Genomic DNA, 18,156 nt, shown 5'->3' on the forward strand with positions numbered 1-18,156 from the left:
CCTCGGCCTCCCAAAGTACTGGGATTACAGGCATGAGCCACCATGCCCAGCCCAGCATAATGTTTTGAAGTTTCATCTGTGTTGAGAATGTGTTCTTACTTTGTTCCTTTATATGTCTGAATAATATTCCAATATATGGAAGTGCTTTTTTAAATCAATTGATGCATATTGGGTTATTTTCACTTTTGTTTATTAGGAATACTACTGCTATGACCTTTTGTCTACAAGGTTTTGCATAGACATGTGTTTTTATTTCTGTTGGGTATACAACTGGTAGTGGAATTGCTGGGTAATATGGTCACTCTATGTTTAAATTTTTGAGGAAGTACCAAGTTCTTTTCCCAAGCAACTATACCGTTTTACATTCCTACCAACAATATGTGAGAGTTCAGATATCTCCACATCCTCAGCAATACTTGTTAATCTTTTCTATCATAGTCATCCCAGTGAGTATGAAATGATATCTTACCATGCTTTGATTTGTGTTCCCTAATGACTGGTGACTGTTTGTGTGCCTCTTGGCCATTTATATATCATATTGGGCAAAATGTCTGTTCAGATTCGTTGCTCCTTTGTAATTGGATTGTCTTTTTCTTATTTAATTTTAGGAGTTATATATTCTGGATGCCTGCCTCTTATCAGATATGTGATTTGCAAAAGTTTTCTTTTATTCCGTGGGTCTTTTCATTTTCTTGATTGCTGCTTTTTGAAGTACAATTGTTTTTAACTTTGATGAATCCAATTTATCAATTTTTTTCCTTTGTTGCTTGTGCTTTTGGTGTTATATCTAACAAACCTTTGCCTAATCTGAGGTCATGAGGATTTTTACCTATGTTTTCTTCTAAGAGTTTTATAGTTTTAGCTCTTACATTTAGATCGTTGATTCATTTTGGAGTTAATTTTGTTTATGGTGTGAGATAGGGGTCCAACATCACTCTTCTGCATGTGAATATCCAGTTGTTCCAGAATCATTAGTTCTTTGTCAAATTGAATTACTCTCTCTTCTGGGGATTATTTTGTCAGATATCAATTTTAAGAGGTTTAGAACCATAGTTCACTATCTGCCATGATTTAAAACAGATGTATTGTCCTTCCTTCTGAAAACTTTCTCCTAACTATGGGGTAAAAAATTGCTCTGCAGTTTGAACTTGACACACTGATGCTCTTATTCTCACCTTGTTGGCAGATTGTATTTGAAATGATAGGTGAGCTGGGTATCTCACAGTGTGAAAAGCATCTTCCTCTTTATAGGAGTGATTTGATCTGATGACATCTTATTTTTAAAGCACAAGTCAGAGTTTGAGAAGTTTTATAATCGTATCTCATTTTGCATATCAGTCTTAATTTTTCTAATATCTAATATTTAATGAAAACATTGGCACAACTCGGGAGAACGAGAAGTAAATTATTAAAATAATTAGTTATGCCAGTGGTCAGGCCTTAATTTTTCAAATCAGGTTTTTAGAATACCATGAAGAGATCCCTTCTCTAAATGAAACAAATTTGGTAATGTCACTTTATTTTTTGCTATTCTGTTAATCTTAATTTCTATAGTCTATAAATTGTAGAAAATAGTTTTATATTTTTTTTGTTGTGGCTTCTCATTAGTATTCTGTATTTTTCATAATTTTCAGCTTAGAAATGTTGGACAAAGTTGAGCCTCCAACTATACCTGAAGGTTACGCCATGTCTGTGGCATTCCATTGTTTGCTAGACCTTGTTCGTGGAATCACAAGTATGATTGAAGGAGAGTTAGGAGAGGTTGAAACAGAATGTCAAACCACCACCGAAGAAGCTTCTTCACCAACACAGTCGTCAGAACAGCAGGATTTACAGTCAACATCAGACCAAATGGATAAGGAAATTGGTATGAGTCTGTATTTTAATTTTATTGGAAAAAATTTGGAATTTACTGGGAATTTGCAAAAATTGTAGTTTCTGTAAGTCTTTCACCCTGATTTCTCAAGTGTTAACCACTTTCCCACATTTACGTTACCATTTTCTTGAATTATATACATGTGACTATACTTTTTTCTGACCTATTTATAGAATAAGTTGCAGACATGAAGCCATATTACTACACTTTAATGCATCAGTGTGTATTTTTTCAAAATAAGGTTAGTCTCCTGTGTATCATAGTATAATCACCATCAGAAATTTAACATCAATCCAATATTACCATCTAACTCCACATCTCATTCAAATTTTGCCAGTTGCCCCAGTGATGTCCTTTTATGTGTTGCATTTAGTTGCCATGACTCAATTTGGAACAGCTTCTTAGTTTTCCTTGTTTTATATGACCTTACTTTTTTGAGCACAAGTCAGTCAGTTTGAATTTGTGTTATGTTCCTTCATAATTAAATTCAGTTTATTCATTTTTGACAAGACTGGCACAGAAATGTTGCTGTGCTGTACTTACTGTGTTACTACATTAGGAAGCATACTACAGTGTCAATTTGTGTCATTACTGGAGATGCTCACTTCTATCAGTTGGTTAATACGATGTCAGTCTGGTTTCTTCAGTGTACAGTTAATAACTTTTTGTGGAAAATACTTTCAGATTGCTACTACAAAAGAGTGCTTTCCCTTCTGCATTTTTTTATTTTTGAAAATTTATTCACTTATATTAGTATAGATTCATGGATTCCTATTTTATTCAGTGGATTACAGTCTTTGACTATTATTATTTGGTTTGATGCTCAGATTGTTCCCAACATGGCCAATGGGACCTCTTTCAAGATGGCCCCTGTGTCCTTTGGACATGTCCCATGCCCTTTGGACATTCTCTGAGCACTTCCTTACTATTTGATAGAACAAGATGTTCCAGGCCGATCTCGGATGATTCTCGTCCAGCCCAGGTGTCAGTCATTTCTCCAGGAAGCCCTGGTTCCTTTTAGTGGAGAATAGTATTGAAATGAACACAGGGATACTAGGTATGCTTTTCGCCACTTGGATAGGAAATACATACCCACATACACACACAAGCATCCATCTCTCTACATTTCTAAAATGTCTATTTCTCTATATTGAATTACCATGACATCCCACTAGTTTCTTCAGTTCCAGTTCAATACCACAAGGTTTATTTTTAACTTTCCATATTTGTAATTCCCTTCTCCAACATTTTGCTCAGTATATTTACTTATTTGCTTGATTCTCGGTGTATGTAATCAGTCTTCTAGCTGAGCCAGTTTGTTACACTGCCCCCTGCCCTCACTCCAACTGGTCACACAGGCCAAGAAAGTTTGGGTTGATGAAGGGGAAGGGAAAGGAAAGGATGTCAGCTGGGCATAGTGGCATGTGCCTATAATCCCAGCTACTTGGGAGGCTGAGGCAGGAGGATTGCTTGAACCCAGGAGTTTGAGTCCAGTCTGAGTAACATAACAAGACCCTGTCTCTTAAAAAAAAAAAAAAAAATGGCTGGGCGTGGTGGTTCACGCCTATAATCCCAGCTCTTTGGGAGGCCGAGGGGGCAGATCACGAGGTCAGAAGTTCAAGACTAGCCTGACCAACATGGTGAAACCCCGTCTCTACTAAACATACAAAAATTAGCCACGTGTGGTGGCACGTGCCTGTAATCCCAGCTACTCAGGAGGCTAAGGCAGGAAAATCTCTTGAACCCAGGAGGCGAAGGTTGCAGTGATCCGAGATCATGCCACTGCACTCTAGCCTGGGCAACAGAACAATACTCCAACTCAAAAAAAAAAAAAAAAAAAAAAAAAATATATAAAAAATTTAACTTGTGTACAGAAAGATCTGACCACAGATATTTTAAAACAACTTATTTTTAAGACTTCTTCAAGTCTGAAACTATAGTATGGCTTCTGAGTTTTCATTCTTGTAGATTTTTAAATACTGAATATCAGTACTTAATAATTAAGTTGTTAATGGAATGTTTGACATATTGTCCAGGAAAAGTTTAGAATTTGACATATGAATAACTATTGTGCTATGTATAATTAAAATTAAATATTGTATGTTTTTTTCCTTTAAGTTAGTAGGGCTGTTTGGGAAGAAATGGTGAATGCCTGTTGGTGTGGTCTTCTTGCTGCACTTTCACTCCTTCTTGATGCCAGGTATTAAGTCTTTGTAAGTTTTATATTGAATTGTGTCAGTCAGAAAAACACGATAAAATGGTTTACTTACATTTGTCCCTAGAATTATTTTCTAATATTAGTTTTTTTTTTTGAGACGGAGTCTCTCTCTGTCGCCCGGGCTGGAGTGCAGTGGGTGGATCTCAGCTCACTGCAAGTTCCGCCTCCCAGGTTCACGCCATTCTCCTGCCTCAGCCTCCCGAGTGGCTGGGACTACAGGCGCCCGCCACCTCACCCGGCTAGTTTTTTGTATTTTTTAGTAGAGACGGGGTTTCACCATGTTAGCCAGGATGGTCTCGATCTCCTGACCTCGTGATCCACCCGTCTTGGCCTCCCAAAGGGCTGGGATTACAGGCTTGAGCCACCGCACCTGGCCAATATTAGTTTTTTATATGTGTGAAACATTATTATTTTTCTCTCATCCCCCTTCCTCATTCTGACCTTGCCCTCCCCCAAGCCACCAGAATGTCATGATGTTTTAATGGAAAATACAGTCTTAGAATTACAGAATGCCTTTTTCATTTCAAGACTTACAACTACTTTTGCAATTATGATTATGTTTAATTTCTTTGTTGTTTTTCTTTAGAATTTAAAATTTACTGATTTCAAAATGCTTGATATTTTAAGCTAAATCTTTATGTTCTTGGTCATTTTCTTCAGTAATAAATACATGTATTATTATTCATTGCTTTTACCCAGTTCAAATTTTTCAGGTTATGTTAATAGATTAAAATTCCTTCTTAAGTATATTGGTATTATTTTGACAACATTTTTGTGTAGATTTTCTTAAAACTTCACTGAATACTTAATTCCACATCATGCTTTACAATGTAATTAAAAATAAGTTAATCAGATTAAATAAAATACTTTCTTTTCAGCACAGATGAAGCTGCCACTGAGAATATTTTAAAAGCTGAACTGACTATGGCTGCTCTTTGTGGAAGACTGGGCCTTATAACTTCAAGAGATGCCTTTATAACTGCAATATGCAAAGGTTCCCTGCCTCCCCATTATGCTCTTACTGTATTGAATACCACCACTGCAGCTACACTTTCCAACAAATGTAAGACAGGCTTACTCAAAATTATCTCTATGTAGTGGGATGATATGGAATAGACAGAAGATTATAGACATCTGAGTTTAAGTCTCTGCTTTTTCACATACTGACTCTGTGACCTTGGGGAAATTAATGTCCCTGAGAGCTCTTTAAAATATGGGTTGGGGTGGAGGGTGGGGTTGGGATATCCAAAAATCCAGAATCTAAAATGCTCCAAAATCTAAAACTTATTGAGCACTAACATGACAAAGGAAATGCTCATTGAATAAGTATTTAATGTGAATAGATACATAATGCAAACGTAAGTATTTACAAATATATTATGCAAATAAATGCATCAGTATATATAATATAAATATTCAAAAATCTGAAAAAATCTGAAATCTGAAACAGTTGTGATCCTAAGCATTTTGGATAAGGGATACTCAACTTGTAATACCGATTTTAAACAATAATTGTGAGAGTAAAATAAGATAAATCTGGAAGTCCTTTGTAAAGTATGAGATACCATTGAAATGGTAATTTTTTTTTTTAATGGAACTAGTAGAACAGTAATGTTTGCAACCACTTAGGTTAAACTCACTTTCAAAAACTTATTTTCTTGTTGAATTCTTTGCAAATACTTGTTTGTTACATGTAATATAAATTTCAGTGTAATATTTAGGGTTTTTTGTTTATACGTTTTTTAATGAGACAGGGACTCGCTATATTGCCCAGGCTGATGTCTAACTGGGCTAAAGCAGTCCTGCCTCAGCCTCCCAAGTAGTTGGTATTACAGGCTAATATTCAGTTTTCAAACTGAAAATGTATCGGTCTCTAACTTAAAAAGCATACCAGGGATACATATTTAAAATACTTAATGTGTTCTAGTTTTGTATTGCTTATGAAGAAATCTACCAAAGTTATATAATTTTATGTTATATAGAAAGTTACTTAATATTTGCTTAACTTGTCTTGGTTTTTGTACCTCATGAAGTTTTTCTGTGTGTGCGTGTTTTTTTTGAGACAGAGTCTCGCTCTGTCGCCCACCCTGGAATGCAGTGACCCAGATCTTGGCTCACTGCAACCATCGCCTCATGAATTCAAGCAATTCTCCTGCCTCAGCCTCCTGAGTAGCTGAGACTACAGAAGTGCATCAACATACCTGGCTAATTTTTGTATTTTTAGAAGAGTCAGGGCTTCACTATATTGGCCAGGCTGGTCTTGAACTCCTGACCTCAAGTGATCTGTCTGCCTCAGCCTCCCACAATGACTGGGATTACAGGTGTGAGCCACTGTGCCCAGCCCCTCATGAGTTTTTTAAATGTGTGCATATAGACATTAAGAATTACTGATATTTAAGTGTATGGCTAAACTTTGTTTAATGAAACTTTAAATATAACATTATTTTAAATGCAATATAAAAATATATTTTAATATTTTAGCCTTTCCTTTGTGTTCTAGCATATTCTGTTCAGGGCCAAAGTGTTATGATGATAAGTCCATCAAGTGAATCTCACCAACAAGTTGTGGCAGTGGGTCAACCTTTAGCAGTCCAGCCTCAAGGGACAGTAATGGTAATGTACTTGTTTTTTTCTTGGTTATCAATTAGCTATCAAGGAAACCTGTTGTACCTGTCTTTGTGTTTGCCAAAATGTATCATCACATTAATTTACTTTCTTTTGCTAGAACTTCTTTCTTAAAGTAGAAGAAACTAGTTTATGCAATTGACATTATTGTAACCAATATGATAATACAACTTTTAATCAAATGAATTGTTCCTTATAAAACCTTCCAAATCTTTTCTTAATTTTTTCTTTAAAATATCTTTTAATACATTAATGCTACTTTACAAGCTTTTAATTTTTAAGAATATATAACAATTCTTGAAAATGTATCCTTTTCAAAATATAGCTGACTTCCAAAAATATCCAGTGTATGAGGACTTTACTTAACTTGGCGCATTGCCATGGGGCTGTTCTTGGAACATCATGGCAACTTGTCTTGGCAACTCTTCAGGTATGTTGTGTAGTGTCTGGGTCAGGGATTAGTGTTGTTTTTATATGTAATTGCTAACAGTTAGACTAAGCAATGCCTTTTGATGTTTTGGACAGGCCTAAGAAATAGATAGTAAGTATGAAAAAAGAGAAGTTAGAAAGGGAAAAAGATGTGACTCATATTGTAGGAAGTGGTGGAATGCTTCTCATAATGGCCTAAGCTCTGCCGCCTATGATATAATTAATTATTTTATGCAAATGTTAATTAGTTATTTTAGTTTTAGGTTTTAAAAACCTACTACAGATTTTAATTTTGGTTACTAGAAGTTACTACTGATTTTAATTTTAGTTATTAGAATTTTTATACTTTTGTAAACTTCTTTGTTTTGATTTTTTAAAAATTTTACAGCATCTTGTATGGATTCTGGGATTAAAGCCTAGTAGTGGCGGTGCCTTGAAACCAGGGAGAGCTGTAGAAGGACCCAGTACAGTAAGCTCTAGTCTTTCTTACCCAATTAGTGCATCCCAAAGTGTCATATATTACATTTAATTTTATTCTTCTCAGGTTCTAACAACAGCAGTGATGACAGATTTACCAGTGATTTCCAATATACTTTCAAGATTGTTTGAAAGCTCACAGTAAGAGTCAGTTTTTTTAATTGATAAAAACATTGTTATTAGTTATATATTTTAGATCAAGATGTCTTATTTCTTCATTTCCTTTTAAGGTATCTTGATGATGTATCACTGCATCATTTAATAAATGCGCTTTGCTCCTTGTCTCTAGAAGCAATGGATATGGCCTATGGAAATAATAAGGTGTGATATTCTACCTTTCTGTTTTAAATATGATACATTAGTTATATAAGATGTGCATCCATTTTGGTCTTAGTGTTTCACTAGAAGGGCTAACACTCAGCTTGTATGCTAACCATACTCTGTTGGGTTTTTACCACTTACGGTTATTTGTTGAAGGAGGAGTAAAAAGAACATGATTTGGCTTGCGGTATGTCTAAATATGTCATATGATTTTAGGTTGTGTTCATTTCTCTTATATATTGAACATCTAAAAAATATTTTTATAAAATAATGTAATACAGTTTTATAGTTTGTATAAAATGTTGTGATAATACTTGTAATTACAATTTATGATTGGGGTAATATAAGATTTAAATTAAAGGATGTTTGTCTCAGTTTCCTTTGCCTTCATTGGGATGGAAAGTAAGGAGCTAATCATTTCTTTCTAAAGGTAATGATTCTCCTTATCTTGAAAATTTAAATTTTTTTTGTTCATTGATTAAATGAATAAAACAGTACTTTTGAATATTAACATTCAAGAACATTTCTTTCTATACTACTAAAAATATCACTTTATGTTATACTTGGAAAGCACAGGAACAGTTGGGTTTATTTATATCTTAGAAATAATTATTTAAAACAAAATGCTTTCCACATTTTAAAATCAATATAGTTTGACTATTTACAAATCAGTGGAAATAGCCCAAAATATGATTTAAAAGCTGTAATTTGTTTAACATCTAACTGTAGCATTCAAAATTGTGTTGTCTGCCTAGTCCTTTTTTTTTTTTGGAGACAGTCTTCCTCTGTTGCCTAGGCTGGAGCGCAGTGGTGCGAACTCTGCTCACTGCAAGCTCCGCCTCCCGGGTTCACGCCATTCTCCTGCCTCAGCCTCCCAAGTAGCTGGGACTACAGGCACCCGCCACCACGCCCAGCTCATTTTTTTGTTGTATTTTCAGTAGAGATGGGGTTTCACCGTGTTAGCCAGAATGGTCTCGATCTCCTGATCCCACGATCCGCCCGCCTCGGCCTCCCAAAGTGCTGGGATTACAGGCGTGAGCCACCTCGCCCAGCTGTTCACCTAGTCCTTTAGTGTAATTCTGTGTACTGTGGCTCGTCATCTTGACTTTTGTGACTCATTTAAAGATTGGTGAAGAAAGTCTCATTAGAGCATAGTTTCATATATTATAGTACATAGCTAGATAATTATATAAACATGCGGGTGTTTGAAAATATGTATTATGGGCCGGGCGCGGTGGCTCAAGCCCTGTAATCCCAAGCAACTTTTTGGGAGGCGAGACGTGGCGGAATCACGAGGTAGGAGATCGAGACCATCCTGGCTAACACGGTGAAACCCCCGTCTCTACTAAAAAGTACAAAAAAAAAAAAAACCTAGCCGGGCGAGGTGGCGGCGCCTGGTCCCAGCTTACTCGAAGGCTGAGGCCAGGAGAATGGCGTAAACCCCGGGAGGCGGAGCTTGCAGTGGACTTGTTAGATCTGGCCACTGCACTCCAGCCTGGGTGACAACAAGCAAGATCCGTTCTCAAAAAAAAAAAAAAAAAAAAAAAAGAAAATATGTATTATGGCTGGGCGTGGTGGTTCGCGCCTGTAATCCCAGCACTGTAGGAGGCTGAGGTGGGCAGATCACTTGAAGTCAGGAGTTCGAGACCAGGCTGGCCAACATGGTGAAACCCCGTCTCTACTGAAAATACAAAAACTAGCTGGGCATGCTCAGTTGAACCCGGGAGACGGAGGTTGCTGTGAGACGAGATCGTGCCACTGCGCTCCAGCCTGGTGACAGAGCAAGACTCGGTCTCAAAAAAAAAGAAAAAAGAAAATATGTATTATAGTTTGCTCTAAATCAAGGTAAGAATAATATATAATGAAGTAATTAATTTCTTAATGCCTTTAATAATTTTACATATTTGAGATTAATTCTTAACACAAAACTATAGTATTTTTAATAAAGTACCTTAATGAAATCTAAGCAAGCTTATATGGTAATGTTTTCAGAATTTATGTATCTATTCAATAAGCACAGTAGGCTTACTGTGTACATGGCACTCTGCTCAGAGATATTAAGAAATATGAGGTTTCTACTTTCAAAGAGCATATAAACGATTTGGTTCATAGTTAAGTGACAGTTACGATGGTATGAGAGTCTCAATAAATAATATAGATATTAAATGACATGAGACTTAATTATCTTAATTTTTAGTTTCTTGTTACATAAGATGTTATTGGTATATATTTTTATTAAGATGAGCTAAGATTAATCAAGATGAACTAGTGTGATTGGAGATGTATATTGAAAGGTTGGTAGGATTTAGGTAGGAAAGGGCAGTTTAATGTAAATCAAAAGAAAAATATTGTAAGAAATCATTACCTATAAGAAAAAAATAGGAGATTTGATGATTGATCATTTGTTTTTAACTTTGAATAGTGCAATTTCAGAGAGTGGTAGGAACAGATATGATTTTTAAGGAAGGCTTGGGAAGAACGATTGTTGAGAAAATGGATACGCTGAGTAAAATGGAGATAATTTCTTTGAAAATGGATTTACATGGCTCCATTTTAGGATTTAATTTTGTAAAGTGAAGTAAATATGGAACAGAAATGAAAACTTTATAAAATATTCAAGTATAAATTTTAGAAAAGTATTCAACATAAGCCTTATATTTTAGATGGAGGCTATACAAAGTTTATTCAGTTGTGCCATCTACAAAAATTATCATAAATGTACAGATATTAGTGGGAAAGTTTCTATAGTATTGAAAAAACACTAAATCATCTAAATCGGCTGTTCTGAGTGAGTTAAATATTCTAGGGATTAAACATGTATATATCAGTGTTCTTTAGGTGTGGCTTTAAAGTGGTTAGCATCTCGTTTTTGATCCTCATTTCAGGAATTTGTGCCAATGTGTTGAGGAAGTAACTTAAGATAAAGCCTGGAGGCCAGGCGTGGTGGCTCATGCCTGTAATCCCAGCACTTTGAGAGGCTGAGGTGGGTGGATCACTTGAGGCCAGGAATTTGTGACCAGCCTGGCCAACATGGGGAACCCCTTCTCTACTAAAAGTACAAAAATTAGCTTGGCATGGTGGTGTACACCTATAATCCCAGCTGTTCTCATGGCTGAGACACAAGAATCACTTGAACCCGGGAGGTGGAGGTTGCTATGAGCCAAGATTGTGCCATTGCACTCCAGCCTGGGCAACAGAGTGAAACTCTGTCTCAAAAAAATAAAATAAAATAAAATGATAAAAAAACGAAACTTGCAAATTCTTTCTTAGAAGAAGATGATACTTTCATTGTTACATTGACAAGCACAGTATAACAACAACAAAAATATTAAAGCAGCTGTTGTTCACTGTTTACTATATGCCAAGCACTAATTTATTTTATCATTTAAAGCAACTCTGTGAGATTTAGTGGTAATACACCCTTTTTACAGATGAAAATATGAAAAATAGCTTAAGTGACTTGCCTGATGTACGTACTTACTTATTGGAAGAGCTTGGATTTGAACCCATGTATGTCTCATTCCAAAGCTCTGTTCTTAAATACTTTGCTGAATTTTGGTGTGCATCAGAAACAGTTGTGTAGTTTTTTAAAAAATGCAAATGCAAGGGCCACATTCTAGGTTTTTGAATAAGAATCTTCAGGTGTGAGCTTTGGATACCTATACATACTCTTTTACATGATTCCTGAGTATGTCCTAATTAAAATAAGTAAGAGGAAGAGGAGGAATAAAGAAGTAATATTAGGCAACATTGTGGGGCAACTTATATGCCAGGCATTTTCTAAAATTAGATAGTTTTCTATATTATTATTATCTTCATTTTTTAGGTTTAAAAAATAAAAACATTCAGAAGAGGTACATAGGTTACCCACGGTTGTAGCTATTAAGTAGTAGAGTTGAGATGAGATCCCAGTTAAAACTTCATAGACATCATCTTAACTACTATACCATATTCTCCCTAGAATCATGATTTTTTCTACCACCAAAATTTTTAGGGTGCCTGCCACATTAGCACATGCGGGAAGGGTCAACCTGACCATATTTTCTTAAAACCCCAATATACTTGGTTCACTGGCTTCTGCTAGAAAGGAAGATATTATCACACATTTCCCTGTTAGATTTTTATCAGCACTGTAAAAATGTTAAGAATATAGATTCATAAAAAATCTTTTTCTTTAAAAATTGTTCTCCTAATTGGCTTTTTTATTCAGTTGTCTTGTCTTTTTTCTAATACAATGTCTCTGTTTGAAATACCACAGCCATCCACCCAAAAATACTCATGGCTTTCATCGCTGAATTTGCATTTAAACGTGTTTATCACCTTCATTAATATTGGATTAGAGATAACTGCCCTTTGATCTTTTCTGAAACCATTCTTGTGACACATGGACCAAGTGCTCTAATTTAGCCATGTATAATGTACCCTGATTCCCTTTCTGATTATTGATATGTCAGGGACTATAGAAAACTGTTTTGTCTTCATGTCCTCTCCTGTTCTGGACTGACAGCCCTGATCTCTGCTATACTCTTGATTTCATTTTCCTTTTCTTTTATCTCTGTTGTCTCTTTTTCCCTACTTCTTGACATTCACACATAAAACCTGGTCATTTTAAGACTGCTGATAAGAATCCTTCTTTCCTTCTGGTCGGAAGACTAGCCATTCTATGTAATCTAGTATAATTTTTGGATTTTCATCCCTTCCCTATTAAAGCCTTCTTTTCCTAACCAAATTTTCTAATTAGGAGCTATTTTGGATACTTAAGGTTGGAAGGAAGGCTTGTCTTTGATAACTGAGGTTTTGTTATGTTTATTGTTAACTTTATACTAACCACTCATTTTAATTTCAATCATGCTTTTCAGAGTATTCTCAGTTTTATTCATAGTCTAATTGCTCAGAATTCTCTTTATACTATCAAAATACAATGTATTTTCTCCCTAGGAACCATCTCTTTTTGCTGTTGCCAAATTGTTAGAAACTGGTTTAGTTAATATGCACCGAATAGAAATTCTGTGGAGACCTCTGACTGGCCATCTCCTTGAGGTAAATTCTCTTTCTTAAATATATTTAATTTTTAAATAAACATTTGCACACTGAACTAATGATTCTAGATAGCCATTTGAAAAATCAGCATTAACTTTTTTCCCCCTTTCCTGACCGTGTACATACTTATGTTTGTACATTTTATCAAGGACTAAAGTTGTTTTGTAATTTATTTGATGAAGGAATTGGTTGCTTTTATTGGCTGAAAATGGTGACATTTTAAAGTGAGAAATATCTGTGAAATCAGCTGTTAGCTTGAGACCCCTTTCTTTTATTATACAGTCTCTTGATCCACCTCAGTTTCAGGTAGTTCTGGAACTTCAAGGCAGTTGAGGCATACAGTTAATAGTAAACAGTGCTCATTTATAGCCTTTGCTATCATCATGAGATAGCTTTTTTTTTTTTTTTTTTTTCCTTTTAATGGAGTCTTAACTCCATCACCCAGGCTGGAGTGCAGTGATGAGATCTCACTGCAACCTCTGCCTCCCAGGTTCAAGCAATTCTCCTGCCTCGCCCTCCCGAGTAGCTGGGATTACAGGCACGCACCACCACACCTGGCTTATCTTTGTATTTTTGGTAGAGACAGGATTTAACCATATTAGCCAGGCTGGTCTTGAAACTCCTGACCTCAGGTGATCCACCTGCCTTGGTCTCCCAAAGTGCTTGGATTACAGGCATGAGCCAATGCGCCTAGCCTTGGTTATGAGAGAGCTTTCTGTGAAGGGAAAAACCTGTTTGTTAACACTAACTATAGATAGTCCTGGAGAATTTTACCTGGATTTACATTGTCTTACATTCGGACTGAGGTAATTCTTAATAAATAGTTCCTGCTTAAAAACAAGCTACTTCTGCCAGTACATGTGTTTGCGTACAGTTTAGGTTTAGGTTACCATAGTTCTTTTGTGTTATTTCGAAACCTAGGAAAGCTATTATTCTTAGTAAGAAAAACAGGCTGGCTGCAGTAGCCCACACCTATAATCCCAGCACTTTGGGAGGCTGAGGTGGGAGGATTGCTTAAGCCCAGGAGTTCAAGACTGGCCTGGGCAACATAGGGAGACACCATTTCTACAAAAAATTTAAAAACTTGCCCGGGCTTGGTGGTATATGCTTGTGGTTCTAACTACTTGGGAGGCTGAATGGAGAGGATTCCTTGAACCCAGAAAGTTGATGCTGCAGTGAGCTGTGATTGCGCCACTGCGGTCTAGGCTAGGTAATGAAGTGAGAGACCGTGTCTCAAAAATAATAATAATAAATAAGAAAAACAGATGTACATGAGCTTTCCCCCCATTTTATTGGAATTACTTTTATGAATGATTAAAGGCTATACGCAGATAACTTCTTTAATGGATGGTCTCATCAAAGGGCAACTCTGTGACATATTATTTGATTAATGAGGGTAAACTTAATTAAGAACCTTGGTATTAGCTTGCTTCTTTTGTTTACCCTGATATATAATTTACTGTTATGAAATCCTTTCTTTTCTGTGAATTGTTTTAGTTTCATCTTTTTTCTTCTGTCTCTCCATTGCTTGCTCTTGCCCTTATTCAGAAGGTAAGCTAACTTACATTTTGGGTGTAATTTTTCTTCCAACCCTTATTGAACATTTGATATAACTTTTAAAATGTAAAATTGATGTGTGATTCATAGTTTAAGTATACAAATTAAACCTAATTTTATATACCTTCAGGTCTGCCAGCATCCAAACTCTCGAATGAGAGAATGGGGAGCAGAAGCTTTAACTTCCCTTATTAAAGCAGGATTAACATTTAACCATGGATCCTCCACTCTCACAAAACCAGGTTAATAAAAACTTTTCTTTTTAAAAAGAATAACTCAATATAAAATTATCCTCCTCCACAGTGTGATTTTTTTTCTTAATTTATCAAAAGACATTATTCTAGCGAGTAGGTTTCTTAACTTAATATTCTATTTATTTTGCTGCGGCCCTGAATCGTTTACAAAAGGGTAAGAGATTTTTAGGGCTGTTCTTCATAAAAAATTTTAAACATCTCTTTGAATGAACACTAACTAAATTAAATTACCTGGAATTTGGTCTCACGCGGCATAAGTTTTCCTCTTCATGCAGTGCTAAAGTGTTTGTTTTGGAGCCTCTTTTGCTTGTCTTTACCTGGTCTCTGGATTTTTTTTTTTTTTTTTTTCTCACTACCCTTACATGGAGGGAAATAAATGGCAGAAGAAACAAGCACATATGAAATAGCATTTTTATTTTTAAACATAATTGCTAAATTATTTTTTTTACTTTCAGAGGTTTTACTTTTATCATGAATTCTTTGTCCTGACTCTATTATTGTACCCACTTTTTAAAAAGTCTAACCAAAGTTTTATTGCTTTCAGACTGAGTAGGCAATGAGGACACTTGTATTTATTTTTTAACTTTTTAAATATAAAACAATATGGACTTACATCATGAATTTGGCCAGATGTCCATCCTTGCACGTGTCTGTGCCTAATCTCCTTGGTATCATTTCAATTTTAGTTATATTGTACTACTGAAGCAAGCACAGAATGAGGCCCATTTAATAACCATTCCAATTGCCCGTCGTCATTCTTATTGTATTGTTAATTGCTATTCCAAGAAATTGAGCTAACACATAATATTTGAACTATTACCTCCTGGATAAGATGATGAATAAGACAGGAAAAGCATATTATTTCATATGTTCTTGCAACAATTTGAATTTCTTTTGAAAAAATAACACCCTTTTCCATTTATTTTGATATCCTCAACGTCCAGCTTAATACCTTAGTGCATAGTGAAAGATTTAGAAATGTTTATTCATGTGAATGAACCAAATAAAGGCAATCCCCCCCCTAGAGAGAAGAAAGTTTAAGCAGAATGAAGGGTTTTCAGATGCTGAAAAGGGATAGACAGATGGGCTTTTTTTTTTTTTTTTTTTTTTTTTTGAGGACGGAGTCTCGCGTCTGGTCGCCCAGGCTGCGGAGTGCAGCTGGCCGCGATCTCAGCTCATTGCAAGCCTCCGCCTCCCGGGCGCTTTACGCCCAATTCTCCTGCCCTCAGCCTCCCGGAGTAGGCTGGGACTACAAGCCGCCCGGCCACTCGCCCGGGCCTAGTTTTTTGCTATTTTTTTTTTAGTAGGGAGACGGGTTTCACCGCTGTGTAGCCAGGATGGTCTCGATCTCCTGACCTCGCTGATCCACCCGCTTCTCGGACCCTCCCCAAAGTGCTGGATTACAGGCTGAGGCCACCTGCCGCCCGGTCCGACAGATGGCTTTTTTTAACTCTCTAACAAATTTCGTGGTTTTTTTGTCACCTTTGCTTAATACCTTATAAGTATTATAGCTTCTATTACTACATCACACTTGAGAATTTTACATTTAAGTACATATGATATACATTAATAAAGTAAATGAAAGGTCATTTTAGAAATTGGGAATTGATTCCCTCTCTCCAAATATAGCTGGAGATATATTTCCTTTAGTGACATTTATTTCTATTATTTATGGAGTCTATAATTAGTATATTTTAAAGTAAGATAACTTCCCATTTACCTAAAATCTAACTTCTTGAAAGTTGATTTTTTTCTCTTACTTAAAAATATAGATTTGCCTTTAATAATTACTGTTAGATAAATGATATTTGATGTTTATTTTAGTAGAAAAATTCCAAATGGGCATGGTGGCTCACACCTGTTAATCCCAGCACCTTGGGAGGCCAGGGTGGGTAGATCACCTGAGGTCAGGAGTTCAAGACCAGGCTGCCCAACATGGTGAAACCCTGTCTCTACTAAAAATACAAAAATTAGCCGGGCATGGTGGTGCGTGCCTGTAATCCCAGCTACTCAGGAGGCTGACATAGGAGGATCACTTGAACCAAGGAGGTGGAAGTTGCAGTGAGCCAAGATTGTGCCACTGCACTCCAGCCTCCTGGGTGACAGAACGAGACTCTGAAATGGAGTCAAAAAAATGAATAAAACATAAAAATTTCTATTTCCCATAGTAGTCTGAATGGAGATGAATTTAAACTTAAAAAGCAACAGCAAAGCCTTCTTGTCTTTTTGGACTTCTCTTCCTAATTAGTTTCTTGCCCCTTTTCAGAGGCTGCAGTTGCTTTTATTGAACCCGTTAAAGGAGATGTCCAATATTAATCATCCAGATATTCGACTCAAGCAGTTAGAATGTGTGTTGCAGATTCTGCAGAGTCAGGGAGACAGTCTTGGGCCTGGATGGCCATTAGTGCTTGGAGTCATGGGAGCAATCAGAAATGATCAAGGGTAAGTATTTAAAATTATTTGAGAAAAAATATGTATGAAAAATAAAATATAAATAAAATACAATTAACATCCATCCTAAAATCTTGAAATAATGGTTATTTTTTTTCATGTATGCGCTTCCTGCTTAAAGCTAAGATCTATAATAGTTTTTCTTAACTCTACCCCTAAGTGGCTACAGGCAATTTTTAGGGATCACCTTTGGTTTGGAAAGATGGAAAATTGCTCTTTATTTGACATTCATGCAAGAATACAAGATTCTTACTTATAAGATACATGAAACAATCTAACCAATTTTATAACACATCCAAAGATTGAGTTGTTGTGTTTTGTTAAAATAAATAAATTATTTGATAAGATGTGAAGTAACATTTAGGGCTTGACCTCCCTATGTATATTAGGCAGTCAGAAATTGCTTTAAAGTAACTTTTTCATTACTTTTAAATTTATTAAACATTTATTCTGTACATAGTGTATTTCAGATACTATGCGTGATAGTTATTCTGATTACACAGGTAAATAGCTCCCACCCTAGACATAGAATCCTAGTGAGAAAGTATAGTTATATACTGCCTAACGTTTCAGTTAACAACAGACCACATATATGATGGAGGTCCCATAAGATTTTAATACTCTGTTTTTACTGTACCCTTTCTATGTTTAGATATGTTTCAGTACATAAATACTTACATTGTGTTACAGTTGCTTACAGTATTCAGGACAGTAGCAAGCTGTACAGGTTTGTAGCCCAGGAGCAATAAGCTATACTATATAGCCCAGGTGTGTAGTAGGTTGTATCATCTAGGTTTGTGTCAGTACACTCTGTGATGTTCATACGGCGACAGAATCGCCTAATGACACATTTCTCAGAACATATCCTCGTCAGTAAGCAATACATGACTGTAGTTTGTTATGCCACA

At 35.9% G+C, this 18,156-nt stretch overlaps 1 protein-coding gene across 1 annotated transcript in view; it reads left to right on the plus strand.

The window, feature by feature from the left end:
• Positions 1–18,156, plus strand: part of MON2 (MON2 regulator of endosome-to-Golgi trafficking) — a 128,758-nt gene that overhangs the window by 63,675 nt on the left and 46,927 nt on the right. Inside the window, 12 exon segments of the mRNA XM_017885694.1 lie at positions 1,635–1,867; positions 3,995–4,076; positions 4,973–5,157; positions 6,595–6,707; positions 7,045–7,149; positions 7,537–7,617; positions 7,693–7,766; positions 7,856–7,946; positions 12,885–12,986; positions 14,674–14,760; positions 14,762–14,785; positions 17,064–17,239. Coding sequence (XP_017741183.1) covers positions 1,635–1,867; positions 3,995–4,076; positions 4,973–5,157; positions 6,595–6,707; positions 7,045–7,149; positions 7,537–7,617; positions 7,693–7,766; positions 7,856–7,946; positions 12,885–12,986; positions 14,674–14,760; positions 14,762–14,785; positions 17,064–17,239 — 1,353 coding nt within the window.

The sequence above is a fragment of the Rhinopithecus bieti genome, unplaced genomic scaffold (assembly GCF_001698545.2).
Source record: "Rhinopithecus bieti isolate Rb0 unplaced genomic scaffold, ASM169854v2 scaffold_14700, whole genome shotgun sequence".
NCBI classification, from domain to species: Eukaryota; Metazoa; Chordata; class Mammalia; order Primates; family Cercopithecidae; genus Rhinopithecus; species Rhinopithecus bieti.